Source organism: Haplochromis burtoni, unplaced genomic scaffold, assembly GCF_018398535.1.
Source record: "Haplochromis burtoni strain Fernald_Lab_line unplaced genomic scaffold, NCSU_Asbu1 Contig_768, whole genome shotgun sequence".
NCBI classification, from domain to species: Eukaryota; Metazoa; Chordata; class Actinopteri; order Cichliformes; family Cichlidae; genus Haplochromis; species Haplochromis burtoni.
This window is the reverse complement of record NW_024583129.1, coordinates 148,611-168,728: the sequence shown is the minus strand read 5'-3', so window position 1 is coordinate 168,728 and position 20,118 is coordinate 148,611. Positions and strand designations below refer to the sequence as shown.

General features: G+C 40.1%; 1 protein-coding gene across 2 annotated transcripts; it reads left to right on the top strand.

The window, feature by feature from the left end:
* The first annotated feature begins 1,390 nt into the window (after positions 1–1,390).
* On the top strand, positions 1,391–19,915 carry arhgap15 (Rho GTPase activating protein 15). Of its 2 annotated transcripts, none has more exons than XM_005950345.3 (13): positions 1,391–1,512; positions 3,653–3,821; positions 3,891–3,962; positions 12,151–12,291; positions 12,388–12,477; positions 12,578–12,676; positions 12,835–12,964; positions 16,168–16,302; positions 16,669–16,767; positions 18,169–18,246; positions 18,643–18,777; positions 19,009–19,114; positions 19,490–19,915. In XM_005950345.3, the coding sequence occupies exons 1-13, from the start codon at positions 1,499–1,501 to the stop codon at positions 19,671–19,673; spliced, it is 1,452 nt and encodes a 483-aa protein (XP_005950407.1). In that variant the 5' UTR covers positions 1,391–1,498; the 3' UTR covers positions 19,674–19,915. The 2 variants fall into 2 exon arrangements, with proteins under 2 accessions (XP_005950407.1, XP_042071527.1); XM_042215593.1 differs by lacking the exon at positions 1,391–1,512 and adding an exon at positions 1,519–3,219.
* The last annotated feature ends 203 nt before the right edge of the window (positions 19,916–20,118 follow it).

The window sequence follows — 20,118 nt, the reverse complement described above, 5'->3', positions numbered from 1 at the left end:
CCATAATGCGGCAGAGCCTGTTCAGCTCCTCTCCTACCTCCTCTGAAATGTCCGCTGAGTCCGACATGGTCGCGTCGTACTGTCACAGTCCGCTGTGGCAGACTGTGTGGAGAGTGCGTGGAGGACTCAGGTGCAGACACAAGTGATACGGGAGTGAACTTAAACCAAAAGCGAGCCTTTTATTGTGGCTGATGAATACAAAAGAAGCAAACAAGAATAAGGGCAGCACAAGAGCAATAACTAAACAGAAACCTAAACTGGGAATAAACTATGGTAAGGCTATGACTTAGAATACAACAGACCGGGCATGGAAACACAGAGGGTGGGAACACAGACGACGCGACACAGACTGTATGAAACACAGAGACTAAATACACATGAGGGATGATCAGGGGAAGTGGCCACACATGGGAGCACAGCTGACACACATGAACCTAACGACAGGACAGGAGAGTGCAACTGAAGCGACAGCATGAACTTGACAATACAAGACACACAGACATAACACACGAAGGGCAAGGGAGGCTTAATACAAGGGTAACATAATTACAAATGGGCTGGACTAACTTAATGAACCTAAACAAACAATAAACATCAAAATAGGCTAAACACAAAACACTGGGTCGCACGACCCAGGACCATGACAGTTTTGTATCTTTGTGATTTGTCTGTTTCCTTTTCCTGTTGTATAAACTCACTTTGGATCAGCTAACTCTAAATACTGAACTAGCAGCTGGTACCTGTCTGAATGTCTCAAGCTTAACTACAGCATGAAAGAAATATTAATAAAAACCTGTGCTAACACACAGTTAGCCCAAAGGAGCTTGCCAAGAAAAGCATCTGAGAACCTTCACAGACACACAGTTAGCCCATTTCACTGTCATTATTGAGATTATGTATACTATCTAAACACTTTGTTAATGATTTATTTAGAAATTCCAAATGATGCCAAAACCATGCCATGAGCCATCAACAGCTCCTTGATAACTTGTGTGCAGTTGGTGTAATATTTATTTTAAAATGGTGAATATATTGTTTGCAATGTATAAAGCTACTGTTATTAAACATGTTATATTATAGTATATAAGCATATTAATTAGCTATAAGTCACTTATATCTTATAAATTAGATATTTAGGTGGAATAATTTTTCTAAAATAATAAATTTACTATGTACTAACACAACAACAGGCCAAGAAAGCCTTGAAATAATCAAAATAATCTGATTAGGTTCCTAATCAGCTGTTCTGAGTAATAGGTTTATAAATCCAGGGTAAATAAAGTCAGACCATCTGTAATGTTTGAACACCAGCACTGACAGAAGTGACAAACTGCCCGTGTCTGGTCTCACGAGAGTGAGGTTTGTTTTCAGGAAATGGGGAGGTTGCAGCAGTTGTAGTTTGAGACGTCTGGTTTGAAGAAACCACGTGATGCTTTTTACTTCCTCTGACAGTTAGGCCTCTCTGCGTCTCTTCTTTTGTGATCTGAGACATACAGAGATGGCGGGTACAAGGTGAGTTCATTTTAAATATGAAATCTCATTATTCTGTTGTCTCTGTGATTGGTTTGTTTTGGTGTGTGTCTGCAGGTCTCACCGCTGCGTTACTGGGGTTCACATTTGTTTACTTTCTGTAGGCCTCCGCTCACTTCTGGCTGAAATTTTAAAAAAAGGCCAATAATAATAGGAATAACCCTAAATGAGCATAAAGATTTCATTTGCTTATTTTTTTTAGACCAATCTCATCTGAAGTTATGGAAACATTGTAGCAGTCTCTGATTCAGACTATGAGGTTATGATCGTAAGACTTCATGCATGACAGACGGTCCAGCTTCCGTTGTTTGGAGGGTTTCATTTTGTTTCCGGTTAATGAGGCTTCACTTCTCATCATGTCAGTTCTGAGACCTGATCATATTTTTAAGTGTGCTGTTTTTATGATGTGGTTTTATGTCACAGTCAGTTACTGAAACAGCTCAAGCCCACAGAACTGCAGACACGAGGGATGATTCAAACATATGTCAACGTCATAAAAAACAAAATGATCAGAGTGTTTAATGTTTTTATTTGCATTTTCTAACACACTTACCAGACATTTCAACAATATATTTAAATGTAATATTGCACACTAAGAGTTCAGGAAGTACATACAAACCATCAGCTTCTTTCTATAGCCCCACATTCTCCAGCCCTACCCTCTTTTTTTAAATTATTTGATTAACCACATTTTAGGAGGAAGACCAAAGTGTTACGAGATGGTACTTTGACATTTTCTTGATACCGCTCAACCTCTGATGTACACCAAACTTTTCATTAAAACTGTTGAAAAAAGATGTGACTAGGGATTTCAAGAAATGCTGTTTTTTAATGTTGTTGATTGTTTTTCCATTGTATTCTCCAGGAAAAGTGTAAACTTCATCCTACTCTGTTCCAGCACACACATTGTGTGGACATAGAGATATACATGAAAACTTGAAGTTTTTTAAGTTGTGCTTTTTCTTCTTTTCTCTTATTTCAGTTATATTTCCATCTTTGAAATAATCTCTCTCTCTCGCCCTCCCTCCCCCTTTGACTTTTGAGGGAATTGTTGTTTTGATTTGGCAGGATATAAATAAAAGACAATGGCTGTTTACACACCTGACACGTGGTAAAATTCTGTCACCAGAATCATGTGGCCTGGAAGTATCTGCATGACAGCGATAAGAACTACTTGAATTCTCCAGATACTAAGAAAAAGAGCTTCAATGCTTCCCTTATTAATTAAGCATTATTAAAATGCTGTTCTATAAAATACACCATCCAGCCATTCATGTAAACCAGCAACAGAACTGTAAATGTCAAGTAACAGTGTGTTTTACATTCCATGCCAAAAGCTGCTGACACTGCCAGTTTAAATACAACCGGATACACTCTTCTCTTATTCTAAGTCCTGGTTAATTTTCCTATCCAGCTTTCCTTATATTGTTTCCCACTTAGATCGAGGAAAACTGGTTAGAAAAGGAGAGAAGAGGTACTATTCAAACATACCCTCAGTCTTTTCAGCTCTGGTTTCCTTGCAGCTGGCTAGCAGAAAGGCAGACATTGTGTAACTAAAGTGAAGCAAACAGGAAAAAGTCAAACTGTCCTCAGATCCTTTTGTGGATGGAACTTCTGAATGTTCAGTCACTCAGTTTAAACAAACAGGAGGTGGAGGAGTGGATGAGAAGTCAGGGTGGATGTAAACAGGTGAATAGACGCAGACAGAGCCATTTCAGTTAAGTTTAACTGATTCTAATATTACATATTTTATTAAATGTTTTTTTATTTAATCATGGTTAATTTAACATTACGCATAATGGGTGTTTAAAAGCTACTTTTTCAATAAATTGTAAAATAAACTTTCAGTGGGGGGATACAAATTCTACAAAGTATTTCCCAAAGTACACAAATGAAAAGAATGAACAGTCTATGTACGTTTTTACCTGAGAAAATGGTTACCCATACTGCCTGGGGAAACATAATAGTCTTCATTATTTTAATGGGAAATAAAATGTAATATCATAATACATTTTCTCTAAAGTGGATTGTTTAAATGCATAGAAATATAAATTCACAGACATCATAACTAACTGTAAAGCTATGAAATGATAAAAATGATTGTTTTGTTTTTCATGTGCAGAATCACGAACCTGCAGAGTACCGTGAAACCAGGGATTCAGGCTCCACAGCGCAGCACAGCGACACAGGGAGCCGTGCAGATGCGCATTAAAAACTCTCCGAGCTCCGGAGACCGTCTGAGTCAGTCCAAGTCGATGGTGCTGCAGGAGACCGACCTTCCTCAGAAACCTGTACGTAAATCACAAAGAAGCACCAGCCTGCAGGAGACGCTTCTGTTTTAATGAACATGTCTTTTGCAGATCTCTCGACATCGCAGGAATCAGTCTCAGCACAATGTTGTGGTAGCAGGAGCTGCTACATTTGAACCTCTGGTAATTACAACCTATATAATCATTACATTCCTCCTGTTTTCGAAAAGTTCCTTCACAGATTCGGTTTAATCTCCTCTCTCCACATCTGACTCCCCCCACATTCACTCTTCTGTAAGATGATCTTACTTTGTCATTTTGCCTTTTATTTGCGATCCACAACAACTGATCCCAGTGCAGATTGGTCATCATTTATGAAAACACAAAAAATCTACTTCCCAATTAAATGAATGAATGTTTCAACAACAGCACCGTGGCGTACGAAACAGTGATTAGCACTGTTTCCTCACAGCAAGAAGGTCCACCACCAGTCTCTTTGCGTTAGCCCTGTGACAGACTGGTGACGTGTCCAGAGTGTAAGTATTTACAATACTTACAGTGTAATTTGTGCATCCTTTCTTCTTTATCATCATCTTTATTTAGAAAGCAAGTGCTGCACATTGGAACTAAATAATAAAAATTCATAATATATAAATAAGATCCAAATAAAAGAAAGTGAAATAGTTAATTAATTAATAATTAATTTAATTTTAAGAAAAACTAAGTCTCATTGAGGCCAAAAGCCAAAGAATAAAAATGGGTTTTAAGACATTGTGGTGGGGCGTGGTTCGTGTGGGGGAAGCTGACACACCTGAGCTCGATCTCAGGCATATTAAACGTGCCAGCCCAAATGGAAAAGATACAAACTTTATAAGATTAATATATATCTGTCTTGTGTGAAACTTGTATGAAAAAGCATACAAGAGTGAAAACAGATAAGATCCCTTGAAAAATTATATAAATGAAACTTATATGTTTTGAATACTTACTAAAACATTATATGAAAGTAATGAGAAAGTGGCCAATTTCATGAGTAAATCATGTAAGCCTTATATGATTCACTATATGGAGTAGGCCACATCTGATGCAAGTCTTTTGTAAGTTTTTACTATTTCTTTTCCATATGGGAGGACCTGAGGAAGTGTTTGTTTGTTTGGTTGGGTGGGTGTTATGTGTGGGATGCAGCTGAAAAGCTGTGGCCGGGAGTTGTAGATGCAGCAACCAGGAATAAAAAGTGTGTAAAGAGTGAAAGTATGTGGTCGGGGCCGTCATTGCTGTCACAGACGTGTTTTAAAAGTGGACAGTGAAGGGCCCTGGCTGTATCCCAATTCAGGGTCTGCAGCCTTAAAGGCTGCATTTTAAGGCCGATTACGTCACAGCGACGCGACAAAGGCTGTCCCAATTTGAAGGCTGCTCGAAATGCAGCCTCAAATGCGTCCTTCATTTCCCTGAATTTTAAGGACATGGCGGTGTAGACTTCATGGCCCAATATATCCCAGAATGCATAGCGCGGCGGTGGGTGTGGATAATTTTGCCGAAAAAAATGGCGGATGAGGGGCGCCCGAAGAGTAAACTTTAAGTAAGTACTGAATATTATGTCACTTATTTATGTGCAAATGTTTAATAATGAAGAACATTAAAACATTACTGTTGGCCACATGTCGGCAAAGTCATGTGACATTAGTGACGTTTGTACTAACTTGGTTTTAAAGCCTTTACTTTAAAATATACGCCGTTCAATAGCTGACCTTAATCTTACAGAGAATGACCAAAGCTCATGTAGAAACAAACAAACAAATGAACAAATGATTTTCTTCATTTCATTTCTGTCAAACAAAGCTGTATGAAACGTTTCCAGCTGTTAGTATCATGGTTGCTAGGCAACCTGGGCAGCGCAACGGAGGCTAGACCATCCCATTTCACAAGCCTCGCACTTCCGGCCTTAGCGGTCTTTAAGTACGCGGCCCTTGAGGATCGTTGAGACTGCGTACTTTAAGGCTGCAGACCCTGAATTGGGATACAGCCCCTCTCTAACATGGAAGGGCAAGTTATTCCATTATTTAGGAGCCATGATAGAAAAGGCCCCGCCCCCTGTGAGCTTCCTCCTGGATCTCAATACTTCCAGGAGCAGCTGGTCAGCTGACCTGAGAGACTGACAAGGTGTGCGTGGATGAAAAAGCTCAGAGAGGTAGTGAAAGAATTTAAAAACCAAACATGAGAATCTTAAAATGAACTCTGAAAGACACAGGCAGCCAATGCAGTGAGGCCAGGACAGGGGTTATATGCTCTCTTTTACGAGTTCCTGTTATGCAGTCATGCAGCAGCATGCAGACGTGAGAGCAACGACTGACTGACCTCCACATAAAGTGAGTTACAGTAGTTCAGACGGGATGAAATAAAAGCATGGATCACTGTTTTAAGGTGCTGCCTCGAAAGAAAAGATTTCACTCTTGCCAGTCGCCTTAAGTAATAAAACTGGACTTCACCACTGCTCTGATTTGGTTGTCCAATTTAAAACCACTGTCCAACTTAAAACCAAGGTCAGTAATGACAGGTTTAAAATAAACTTCCAGGGATCCAAAATCAACAGGAGGACTAACAGGCACCACTGGGTCCACACACCAACAATTCTGTTTTCTTGTACTTGAAATTTAAGTAGTTTAAAGCCAACCAAGCTTTAATGTCATCTAGACATGTCAAAACACGTTTTATGGAGATGCTATCCTTCTGCTTTAGTGGCAAATAGATCTGGCATTCATCAGCATGTGCAATGAAAAGAGATCCCATGCCTTCTTAGGAAGATGGCGCCAGCAGTATGCATGGCGACACGTCCGTCAACTCTGCTAGCTTTGCTTTGGCTTTCGCTAGCCTTATCCTTTTCTATTTGATCCTAAAATGCCCTCGCTCTGCGTGTGTACAATCGCCAGCTACTCTTAGAAATCAAAGCATCGTATGACCTGGCTCTTAAACAAACGGACACAGGAGATGATTATGGGCCTCCTCCACCACTTTTTGAGCCCTGTATTCTGGTTTATCTGTGCCAACACTCCTACACCACTTCCTGGAAGAAGCACCCGAGGAAACGAGGAAAGCGGGCTGGTACACTCATCAAAGTCCGAGCTCTTCTCCATGCTTCTCGTGGAACTACTGGACCAGCAGAGTGCATCTTTAGATGGATCCTGCCTGTTGTCCCTGGAGCTCCCACGACACTTGATCCCCCGCTTTCAGCATTCTATTTCCCTAAGCGGCCTCGGACCCGTGGATGCGGTGTGGACCACAGAAATCTTCGTACACTTAACCAAGCTGGAACATCTGATGTTAGGATCTACACACTCCAAATGGCTTTACTAAATGTAAGATCATTAGCAAACAAGACGTTTGTATTAAACGACTTCCTAAAGTCACAACAGTTGGACTTTCTGTTTCTGACAGAAACATGGCTTCAACCCGGTGAGTCTGGAGCTTTTTCGGAACTGGTTCCTCCTAATTTCTCATTCTTCACTCTCCCTCAGCCCTCTGGTAGAAGGGGAGGCTTAGCCACCGTGTTCAACGCTCGATTTCACGACTCATTTTCTAGTTTTGAACTCCAACTGTTTGAGTTACACCTACACTCTGCTGCGCCTTTGCTGTGTGCCCTCATATACCGTCCTCCATCTTAAAAAGGATTTTATCAAAGAGTTTTCAGGTTTTATGGCTGGAATCGTTCTTAAATTCGACAGTTTTTTAATCCTTGGTGATTTTAACATCCATGTCTGCTGTGACTCTAAACTTTTGGTCAAGGACTTTTTAAATATTATTGACTCTTTTAACTTGACCCAGTGGGTTACCGGTCCCACGCATGAAAAAGGTCATACACTGGACTTGGTGCTCTCCCACGGGCTGGATGTGTGCATCACGGAAATATCCAAGTTGCGCATCTCCGATTATCTTCCTGTGTTGTTCACTGTAACGCTGCGCTGCTCTGACAGCGCCCGCTTTTTCTGCTGCCTTTATGGATTCTGGAATAATGAACTCCAACTGTAAGAGTGTTGAGGACCTTTCGGACATTCTTCATTCTACCTGCACTGATATTTTGGACTCGATTGCTCCATTGACAAGATTCTATCGATTAGGGCTCTTGTCTCGTCGTCTGCTGCTTGAGATCATTGTCTTTCTCCTATGTGCTCAGCTGTCTTAGAGCAGTTCGATTCCGTCTCCCTTAATGACTTGACCGCGGTAGTTAGTAACTAGGGCTGGGTATCGTCACTGATTTCTAGAATCGATTCGATTCCAATTCACAAGGTCCCGAATTGATTCGATCTACGATTCGATTCAATTCGATTCGATTAAAATCTGGGAAATTTTGCTTTTCCTGGCCTGGATTTTATTAAAATATTCCACAGTACATCAAAAACGAAAGAAAACCATTAATCAACATATGAACATTACCTCTGAAGTTACAGCAGTTTTATTACAGACACAGCTGAGCGTTTTGCATTTTGCATAATTTTAAAAAGTTTATATTTGTTCAGAAGCCTGTTGAACAGCAGAAATTAGGTTTTCTTTTCAGAAGTAAGTAAAAGGGGAAAAAAAACAGCGGCCGACAGCCTGTAAACAACGGTAGACTTGTTCGTAACAAGCAAGCAAATAATGCAGAAAACAGATTTTTAGATGGAAAACTGTTCTTGAAGTACAGACAGACAGACAGACAGACAGACAGACAGACAGACAGACAGACAGACAGAGAGAGAGAGACAGACAGACAGAGAGAGAACAGCAAAAGTCAGAGTGAATTCATGAAAATGTTTATGTGAAGCTAGTTTGGATCTTCTTTTGCTGCTGGTTTGGTCAATAATGTTTGAAGAGAGATAAAACCAACAGCTTTAGAATCACCGCAAAAAGGGCGTGAACACAAAGCGCGGACATCAGAATCAGCGAGCTGTCGGCTTTCAGCCCCAACCCTGTCCGTGCCGTTGGGTGAGAAAGTCACATCTCACTGATTCTGATCCGTCGGCGGGTCCGAGCTTTGTGTTTACATCTTTGTGCAGAATCCGTGTTCCTGCTCTCATTTACTGTTTTAGCTGTTTGGTGGTTCTTGAAATTTTGTGAGATTTCACCAGAGATTCTGGCGTTTCGGGAAAAATAAATTAATATAAAAAAATAGATTCAGGATTTTAATGAATCGATATCACGTTATCCAAGCCTGAATTGATTTTAATCGATAAATCAATTATCAAAACCCACCCCTATTAGTAACCTAAGATCATCACACTGCCCCTCCGTCTCCCTCCAAGCTTGCTTAAAAGCACTTTTAATACACTTTTAATGTTGGGCCTTTTATCCTGAGATTAATTAATACGTCCCTTGCTACAGGCTGCGTCCCATCATGCTTTAAACAAGCTGTAGTTCAGCCTCTTCTTAAAAAAAACAAAACCTGGACCCAACTGTTCTGTCCAATTACAGGCCTATCTCAAAGCTTCCTTTTCTATCTAAAGTCTTGGAGAAAGTGGTCTACCTACAGTTGCAGGCCCACCTTGATTTTAATATGATCTCTGAAAAATTTCAATCTGGTTTTAAATCACTACATAGCACTGAGATGGCACTTTTAAGGTTTTAAACGAGTTTTTACCTGTTGTTCTGGCCCCTGCGATCTTTTATTGTTTGGACTTGTCAGGTTTTGACGACGCGTCGAATGACATCTGTTATCACGGCTAAATTTCTGTGGCTAAAGGATCTGTCCCTAGTGGTTTCTGGTTCGTATTTGGTCAGAGGTCTTTAATGTCAATATGGGCCACCACAACTCAAAAATGGCCCTCTTAATTGTATCTCAAGCTCTTATTTTGGGTCCTGCCTGTTCGATCTTATTTGTTGATTGGGTATTTGCACGTGTCGATATTGCGTTTATTATGACTGATTTTGCTGATGATAGTTGGCGATTTATTTACTTTAAGAGGATCAGACATGGCGCAGCTTTGCTGAGATTGTAAAGTGGTTGGTTTATTAATTTTTGTAAAAGCTACATGAGTAAAATTGAGGTTGTCATTTTTGGCCAACTTTAATCATATCGACAGCACTCTGGGCACCCTTTCCTCGTATTGTAAAACACATGTAAAAAACCTCGGTGTCTACATTGATGGTTCTTTTAAATTCAATAAGCAGGTGAGTGCAGTAGTTCAGTCCTGCTTTTTTCAGTTAAGACAGCTGGCCAAGGTAAAGCCATACCTCCCGGCTAACGTCTTTGAGCGTGTTATTCACCTTTTCCTTACTTGCAGATGAGACTACTGCAATTCATTGTGTTATGGTCTAGATCAGGCCTCCATCCACCATCTTCAGATGGTCCAAAATGCAGCTGCTCGCCTGCTAACTGGTACCAAACGGAGAGAGCATATAACCCCAGTTTTAGCTTCTTTACACTGGCTTCCTGTCTCGTACAGGATCCAATTTAAACTTTTACTTTTTGTTTTTAAGACACTTAATGCCCGAGCCCCTCCTTACCTCCTTATGCTCCAGGAAAAACCATGAGGTCTAGCTCAAAATTAATGCTGTCCATCCCACAGACTTATCTCAAAGCTCATGGTGATAGATCCTTCTCTGTGGCAGGTCCCAGACTTTGGAATAGTCTCCCCTTAAATATTAGATCTGCACAAACACTTGAGCAATTTAAAGCATTACTAAAGACACATTTCTATGCCCTGGCTTTTAACACACTATGACCCAAGCATTTTGCTGTTATTTGAATTAGTCTTAGTTATTGTTTTAATTCTTTTGTTTTTTTTATTGTTATTATTGTACTACATTGTTGCTTTTTAATACCATTTTTATATTGTTAAGCACTTTGTGCAGCATCGGCTGTTTGAAATGTGCTATATAAATAAATTTGACCTTGACCTTCTAAGGATGGAGCCCTGTGGGACGCTGCATGACAGAGGAGCAGAAGATGATTCAGAACTGAGAAGGCTGGTGGAGACAATTGGTTTAGGTCTTATTTGGCCAAGAGAACTAAGTGCAGAGCCACCAAAACCCACTACATCATTTAATCAAGAATTAGACTATTGTGGTCTACGGTGTCAAAAACAGCAGCTAGGTCAAGCAAGACCAGAATGAATCACATACCAGAAGGATGTCATTAAAAAACCCTTAATGCAGATTCTGTGCTATGAAGGGTTTTAAAACCTGATTGAAAAAACCTCAAGGATGCCATTATCATCTAGAAAATATTGAAGTTGACTAAAAACAGTTTTCTCTAAAACCTTGGAAAGTAAAGGCAGCTTGGAAATAGGCCTATAATTGGCCACGACTGTGTGATCAAGGCCAGGTTTCTTAAGCAGTGGCTGCACTACTGCATGTTTGAAATTTGCAGGAACCATACCAGAAGACAGACTGCTGGTAATAATGTCAAGGACATACTGTCCTATACTAGGAGAAATGTCTTTAAAAATAAAAAAAAATTGTGGAGGAAAAGGATCCCGTGGGGAACCTGTGAGCTTAATATGGCGCACCACATCCTCTAAAGTGGAGAGTGTCACAAGCTCAAACTGAGTAAAAACAGCAGTGCAAGGGACAGAGAAAGAGGGGTCAGAGTCAGGAGCTGTGATCAGAGCCCTGATGGTGACAAAAAAAACAAAAAAAAACAAAACAAAAAACAACAACCCCTCAGAAAATTATTGCAAATATCAGGAGAAATTTCCAAACAGACATTCAGTGGAGTATTAGGAACAGAGTCAGTGGTGTTAAATAACACACATGGGTTAGGACTGTTGGAAGAAATGATATTTTCAAAATATGCCCTTTTTGTCTCTTTGACAGTGTTCTGGTAGCGATGTCAGCAGTCTTTGAAAATTTGAAATGATACATGCAGTTTTTCCTTTCTCCATCTGGGTTCTGCTGGGTGACGTTCCCTCTTGACAGCGTGAGCGCTGTCATTAAACCAAGGCGCAGGTTTAGCCCGAGGCTGTCTGGGTTTTAATGGAGCCATGGAGTCCCACAGAGTCAGAGAAATTCCTCTTGCATCCAGATGGCTATCCAAATCTGCATGTCAGATTTGGATAGCCATCTGGATGGAACTACTGGTGAGGCCAGGAACGTTCAAAGCTTTGAAGTGGCTTGTTCTGATCCCCACAAGTGAGTCTGATTATCGGTGTCTACAGAGAGTTCACTGACATCTTGGTTTGGTTGACATATGGATTAAATATGCATGTCAGTTCATTCAGATTAGTTTTTCACAAGTAAACATGGCTAACCTTTAGAGTTACTGTTTATTTTAAAATAGATTTGATGTAAAGTCCCATGTTCAGTTTGTCTTTCTGGGTTTCTGATGATTCCCCCCCGCTCTCGACAGCATATGTATAAAACGTCTGAACACTTCCTTAATTTCCCTTTTGTGTGCTTCCAGGTGGATTTGAAAGGCGAAATCATGAATATGGCTAAAATTTCAGACAGTGGTAAGAAGCAGAGGAAGAACTGGTCTTCAGTGTGGACTGTGCTCACCTCAGACCAGTTAATGTTTTATAAAGACAAACAGGAAACTGGACTGGTATAAAAATCTTTCATCACTACTGTCAGTGTATCTCTACTTATATTTATCATGTCTAACTTGTGTGACCCATCACATTACTGTCTTTGCGCTTAGAAACCAGGAGGTAAGGCAGATGTGCTTCAGCTGTGTGGAGCATTCATTGAGTGGAATACTGAGAAATCAAGCAGGAAAAATGTCTTCCAGGTGAACACTTAATTGCTGCTGATGGCTTATTCTCTCTGGTTATTTAAAATAGATGGTACAGAAATGAACTGGTTTTTTTGGTTGTTTTTACCTGTTCTAGATTAAAACAAGCACAGGAAGTGAGTACCTTGTCCAGACTGACAGTTACTCCACTGCCAGCAAATGGTACGACGCCATCAAAAAGACCGTCGACTCTTCAGTAAGAAGTCACCACCCTTTAAAATCATCATCACTATATTCCTTGTTCATTAATTATAAATTATTTCTGTGCATTTTGTGAATTTCTTTTCAAAAAGACAAATTGATCACTTATCAAACTAATCTTCCTGAGATTGCTTGTACCTCTTTTCTGCTCAGACTAAAGAAGGTTTTCCTCTGCGGAGATCAAACAGTACAGACTACCTGCCCAGACACAGCTCCCTACCTGGATATGGATCTGCTTCTCCTGGTGTCAAACAACGTAACCCAATACACCGACGATCTATCAGTGAGTCTGAGGAATAATGATTTGTATTTATACAAAGCAGCAGTGAGCAGCTAAAGCCACAGAAACCATTAGTGTGTAAAACATGATTCACATCTAAATTATCATGACTGCTCCATAACTGCTGGAGGTGGAAAGCAGCTGTGCAACTCCTAAAAAAAGTTAAGGTAATAATGTCACGCGGGCGGAAACTGACTCAGGCGCAGACCAGCTGAACTAGAATTACAGTCACAAGTGTATTTACAAACACACTATGTGAAATTATAAACAGTATATGGGGGCAGGGACTTTCATTGGTCCAAGGGAAAAAGCGAAGCACACTCTGCTCGTTCGCTCCTCTCGCATTCGTCTTTAGCACTCTCACCTACTCCACGCCACGCTGCCAGGGAAACAGATCTAGGGATAAGGACAAGTCCAGGAGTCTATGCACAGGAGAACCGTGGTTAGAATAAACTGAGAAATCACACAAGAAACAGATTATCAGAGCTGTACTGACGAGAATAACTCAACAATCCAGCAAAGACGCCTTCTTTGCTGGATGACAAATACATTCCTTGGACCAGTCAATATGGGGTTTATGTGTATTTAGCCATGGATAACCAAGAACGAAGGATACAAGCATCATCAAACAGAAAGGAACTAATCTTTTCAACATGGTTGCAAGAAGAGGAGATCTGAATGGCCTGCAAGTGATGATACCCATCGTCACTTGCAGGCCAATATAAACCTGACACTAACACTGGAGTCTAGGTAGGGAGACATCCTCAATCGTGCCCACCAGCATTCCTACTGCTACTGACAGACAAGATCTTTCGGCCACGTGGGACAGGTGTCTGCATAGTGTCCTTATCTGCCACAATAAAAACACTGACCAGCCAGATGTCATTTCCTGCAGTCTGAGAGCAAAAGTCGGGCCTGGCCAAGCTGCGTGGTCTGCTCTTCCTCCTCTGCTGGCTCGTCTCTTCCTGGCCTTCGTTCCCAGGGGTCAGCCCCTCATGGATCTATCAGGACTGGAGACCTGTTTACCATATACCTGCATGTTGTCATCAATCCTAACAGTCATGGAAATCACAGCATCCTACTCACTGGAGTTGAATGCTACCGTGCAGTGACTTCTCTTCATAGTGAAAATACAACTTACAGCTCTATCTCTGTACAATGGTGCTCAGCTATCTCCACATGTTCCCGTAAATCTCCTGGGAGACTTTCACCTTGACGAGCTGGATTACTGACTGTGTTCCTCAACGATACAGTGTCAGCTACTGTGTTAAGTAGAGAGCCACTGACAAGGCTGATCAGCATCAGGATAGCATGATTAGTCAGGAGGGGTGGCCAACTCCAAGGCGGGAAACTCTTCAGGCCTGGTGTTGCACCAAAACACAAACACCACCATATGCACACAAACATGCACAGACCAGGAGTAGAAAACACAAATCCAAATACAACACAGACATGGCAGGTCGACCGGCGAGGAATGGCAGACCATGACAGAAAAAGACTCTAAATGAATATCAATGGTACTAAAAGTAGCTGTAGATAATGTTACATCTGTGTGATGATTATGGGTCATTTTGTCTCTAATGGTTAAAATGTTATTTGTGAAGAAGTGGCTACAGTGCTGAAGAGAAACCTTCAGTTCTTATTTCTTATTTCTCCAGGCTAACTGATGATCCTCTAAATTTGAAACACACCATTTTCTCTCCAGCTTACGAGTCATCTGCTTTAGGCTACGTGTTTGAGAATTATACCACGGAGTCAGGTACTTCTGATTTGAGGCCTTAGTTTTCACAGGAGCCACAGTATCCAGAGTTGTATGTGGTGAGGAGGTAAAATTATTAACAAGATAATCGACCTCTGTTGGGGTAGCGTTCAGATAGCTGCTCTGCTCTGTGTTGGTACAGGGCATTGAAGATGATAACAGTGGGTGGATTATATTCTTAAACTTAGTTACAGCGCTTTCAGAAAGACATCTACTGGATAAAGTCTACTCTCCACCGCTGTGTAATCAATTATTGTAAATGTAAATGTTATCAGGAAATGATCAGACAGGAGAGGGTTTTCAGGAAACACTGTTAAATGTTCAGTTTCTCTGCCATATGTTAAAACAAGATCTAGAGTGTGATTAAAGTGGTGGGTGGGTTCTTTTACAGTTTGAGAGAAGCCAATTGAGTCTAATAACAGATTAAATGCCATGTTGAGGCTGTCATTTTTAGCATCTACATGGATGTTAAAATCACCCACAATAATTATTTTATCTGAGCTGAGCACTAAATCAGATAAAAAGTCTGAGAAATCAGACAGAAACTCTGTGTAAGGCCCAGGTGGACAATAGATGATAACAAGTAAGACAGGTTTCTGAGTTTTACAGCTGGGGTGGACGAGGCGAAGCATCAGGCTTTCAAATGAATTAAAAGTCTGTCTGGGTCTTTGGTTGATTAATAACCATATCATCAGAATATGGGTGATGAGAGACATCATTTAAAGCTAATATTGAGAAACATTATTCTGAACATTATTCCACCATAGTTTTTTGCAGATTGGTGAACCTCTGCCTTTTTTCACTTCTGAGAGCTCCTGTTGTGCCTAAACTGTACAAAGATTGGCTACAATTGTTTGGCATCCATTAAAACACTGTTGTGAATGGATACAATTACCCTGATTAGCTGCAAATTGTTCCTGCAGCTGTTTCTTTTTAGTACCACTTACTTATCAAGCTTTTGTTGCTCTGTCCCAACCCATATGGAAAAGATATATATAAATCTTATCAAGTTTTTATCTGTCTTGTATGAAACTTGTATGAAAAGTATACAAGAGTGAAAACACATATAAGATTCCTTGAAAAATTATATAATGAAACTTGTATGTTTTGTATACTTACTAAAAAATTATATGAAAGAATAAAAAAAGTAGCCACTTTCATGAGTAAATCATATATGTTTTTACTATTTCTTTTCCATATGGGAAGAGCTGATGTTTTGCTGCCATCTAATTCAAAATGAGCGCATGTGTGTGTTTTCTGTTCTATTGTGAATAAAATATGGGTTGATAAGATTTGAAAATAATTAATTTCTGTTTTTTTAATCCCTAACCCTTTTACATTCAATTCAACTTAATTGAATCCTGTTTTATTTACACAGCACCAAATCACAACAACACTTGTTTTACATAGTATCTCAAAGCTGTACCTCAACCTGTTTCTTCTGTAGACATGTTTGGCAGCTCAAAGCTGAAGCACAGCGCCTCAGATAGCGCAGACAAGAATGGAGTGAAAAACCGGCTGAAGAAATTCATCATCAGACGTCCATCCATGAAGACTCTACAGGAGAAAGGCCTGATAAAAGGTTTCTGCTTGTTTTGCTTCAGCCTTTTTTCTGAAGCCTTGTTTTCCAGTTGTGTTTTTATGCTTGCTTCCTTTCCTTTAGAAATGTCTTTTTTAAAAATTAAAACTTAACTAACAGTTTGGATAAATTCTGTTTCAACAGCATTGCTGGCAGACTAGAGAGGTTTAAGAAATAAAATAACATCATGTTTTTATATACAGTGTTACCTTTGCAGAAGCTTTACAGGTTCGGTTTTACAACCTAACCTGGCCCTAACACAAGCTTAAAATGATTTTTGTGAGTGAACTGGCTTTCAAAATGTGCTTAATCTAATAATTAAGTTAACAAAAATTCTAATTGATCAAATTGTTATAACATCTGTCTCAGATCGAGTGTTTGGCTGCCATCTGTCGAGTCTCTGTGAGCGTGAAGGGACCACGGTACCAAAGTTTGTTCGGATCTGTGTGGACGCTGTTGAGAAACGAGGTACGTTTACTGATACTGAAACTCAGACATGACTGTGCAAGATATGGACACCCACTCTCCCACCCATTCCTTGACATCCTTGCCAGTCACAGGAGCACGTTCAGTGAGAGACTGAGATTATCCATAATGCACCAATGAACGACACAGGAAATCATTGCTGCCCGTGGCCATCTACAGTACACAGTACAATAGTTACACCCCTTTGCACATGCTTTACAGTAAAATAATAACTAACAAAGTTTTACAGGTCAGAGTAAAACGTCAATCATATATATTTCACCTCTGCAATATTCTGGATATTTACAACTGAGCTACTTATATATTAGAGTTATTTCTTGTATTTTGTAAACTTTGTAATATATTGTATTATTTAGTTCAGTCTGTTACCGTTATTGTGTGTGTGTAACTGTGACCACATGATTTCTTTTGGCATAATTCTGATTATAAACACAGGTACAGTGGTATGAAAAAGTGTTTGCCCTCTTCTTGAGTTCCATCTGGAAATTAAGAAGACTCAGATTCATGCTGACCAATGCATGAGCCAGAGTCAAGTTTCTGCATCACTATGAAAGTTAAAAAGTACTTCTGCATGGAATTGTTGTATAAAGAATGTGCTGCCATCTGTTTGTGACCTCAAACTGAAGTGCACCTGGGTTCTGCAGCAGAACACAGCAGCAAGTCCTCCTCCGAGTGGCTTAAGAAAAACAAAATGAAGAATTTGGAGTGGCCCAGTCAAAGTCCTGACCTGAACCCAGAGTTTATAAAGCCAGTTCATGCTCAAATAACCTCGGATGTGCTAAAATTCCTCCACAGAGCTGTAGAAGATTCATTGCTAGTTATCACAATTGCAATTAGGCTGCTAACGATGGACCAACCAGTTATTAGGTTTAGGGCACTGTGGTGGGGTGTGGTCTGTGGTGCTGCTGCAGGAGATCACGCCTTGCTGGTTATGCGGACTGCTGTAATGCTGTTGTTGTTGGTGATGTGTGTGGCTGGCAGCTTTAGAGCTGCAGTCGTGTGTTTGTGACAACAACCGTGAGAATGCGAAATAAAGAGATGCTTATAAGCATAAAAATGTCGTCAGGTCTGCCATGGATCATTTACAGGGGCAATCAGTTTTCGTAGGTTTGGACTTTTCCCCTTGATAATAAACACCTTCATTGAGAAACTGCATTTTGTGTTTACTTGTGTTATCTTTGTCTATTTTGATAATCCGAACCATTTAAGTGTGACAAACATATGAAAAATTCAGGAAGGGGGAAAACACTGTATGTTTAGTTTCTGTTTCCTGAAAGCTAAAGCTGTTTGAGTACAATTAACTAGCAACGAGTAGTACATATGGATCTATTGAATGAGCTCAGACTTAAATTAAGGTTTTTAATAAAGTGTATCTCTTTGCAGGTCTGGAAGCTGACGGGATCTACAGAGTCAGTGGAAACCTGGCCACAATCCAGAAACTTCGCTTCCTCGTCGATGAAGGTCAACTAAACAGTAGCTTTTACAGTAGCTGTAAAGTAGTTAATTTCCCTTTCATTCATGAAAATGGGTTATAATTAATCAGCGTAAGTCTTACATTGCCCTGACAAAGCTAGGGGATTAAAACAAAGAGTCAAACAATGCAGGTTACAAAATGAAACAGAATTTTATTAAGAAATTAAACCTCGATACACAGCTAAGCAACTAAGTCAGTCAACCAAACCCATCAAAATAGTGCTTGTGGCATGGCCTTACACCAATAATTTATATCAAAATGTATTAAATCCTCCTAAGTAGACTCTGAAGTTAAAAACCAATACATATAAAATGGTAAAACAATGTGCTCTGACCTCTTCTCATAAAATCCTGCTCAGTAATATTTCCATGGTTGTCCCACAGAGGAGGACCTGGACCTGGAACACAGTCAGTGGGAGGATGTCCACGTCGTCACCGGAGCCCTCAAAATGTTTTTCCGTGAACTGCCGGAGCCACTGTTTCCATTTAGGTTTTTCCAGCCTTTTGTGGAGGCCATCAGTGAGTAAAACCTGCCTTTGTTATAAATCTTCAGTTTGTGATGACTTTATAAAATGGTTCTTTTATTTGTGTAATCTCTGCTGCTCTTGGTCAAGTCACTTTAAGAATGAGACTTGTATTTAGACAGAATCTCCAGACTGCTTGAACAAGACTCCCCCCAGTTTAAAAACGTTTAAACTTCAATTAGAAATCTAAAGGTTAAACTAATGCTGCTGTCATTTGTTTTAACAGAGATCAAAGAACCCAAACAAAAAGTTCAGGCTGTGGAGAAACTGATACAGCAGCTGCCCAAACCCAACCATGACACCATGAAGCTTCTCTTCAGCCACCTGCACAAGTAATCCAACACACACCTGAACCTCACCTGTTAGGAGCATTTACAGTGTTCAGGTGGAATACTGTGGAATAAACCACTGCACATATTACTTTACAAACAAGTGATAATTCTTACATTCCTGTCCATATATTTGGCTTGTATCTTATGTTTCTTGTATTTTGCACACCGCTGTTGCTTGTGAAGCTTGCACACAAGAATTTCACTCACATGTGCTGTGTCAATAAAAGTGATTTGATTTGATGTTCACACAATCAGAAAGGCACCATCAGAAAGGGTCGTATTTATAAACTCAGGATGGGTAGCACATAGTATACTGTTTGATGCTTTGTTAGCTAATTTAAAGGACATGTTAACGTTTGCATTTTCCTTTTGCAGAGTTCTGGCCTTTTCCAGGAAGAACCTGATGTCCACTCAGGGCATCGGAATCGTGTTCGGTCCAACGCTGATGTGGCCTGAACTGGACGCCGGAAACATGGCGGTCAACATGGTGTATCAGAATCAGATTGTGGAGTTCATTCTCACTGAAAGCCAAGAAATCTTCAACTTGGACGGGAAGTAAAAGGTGCTGAGCGGGACCAAATCAGCTGATGGACTCACGTTTACAGATATTAGAAGCCATGTCTGGTTTGGGCCGGGATGTAAAAACTGGAATTTTCAGAAGATATTTTGTCAGAGTTTATATTGCATTAGCACAAATCTATAATTAAATGTTTTGACCCTTTTACCTCTGCCACAATCGGTGTTGTTTTCAAATACAAAAATATACAGTACTCCAATAAATAATTCTAATGATTTTCTGTATATAACCTACCACTGAATATTTAAAACATATCCTAGTGTCATTATAAAATTCAGCTGCATTATCACAAAATTAGCCTGCAGAGCAAACATGTTTTTATTTATAAAACAGAATCTTAGTAATGTTTTTTTTTTCAAATATAGCATTCACACTACTCAAGGCTTCACATGAACATCTCAAACAAACCCTGTCATATTATTGGTAA

Coding starts and splice junctions, on each gene's coding strand:
- arhgap15 (XM_005950345.3), top strand. Junction 12,292..12,387: donor ACAAACAGGAAACTGGACTG/GTATAAAAATCT, acceptor CTTTGCGCTTAG/AAACCAGGAGGTAAGGCAGA. Junction 16,768..18,168: donor GGACGCTGTTGAGAAACGAG/GTACGTTTACTG, acceptor ATCTCTTTGCAG/GTCTGGAAGCTGACGGGATC.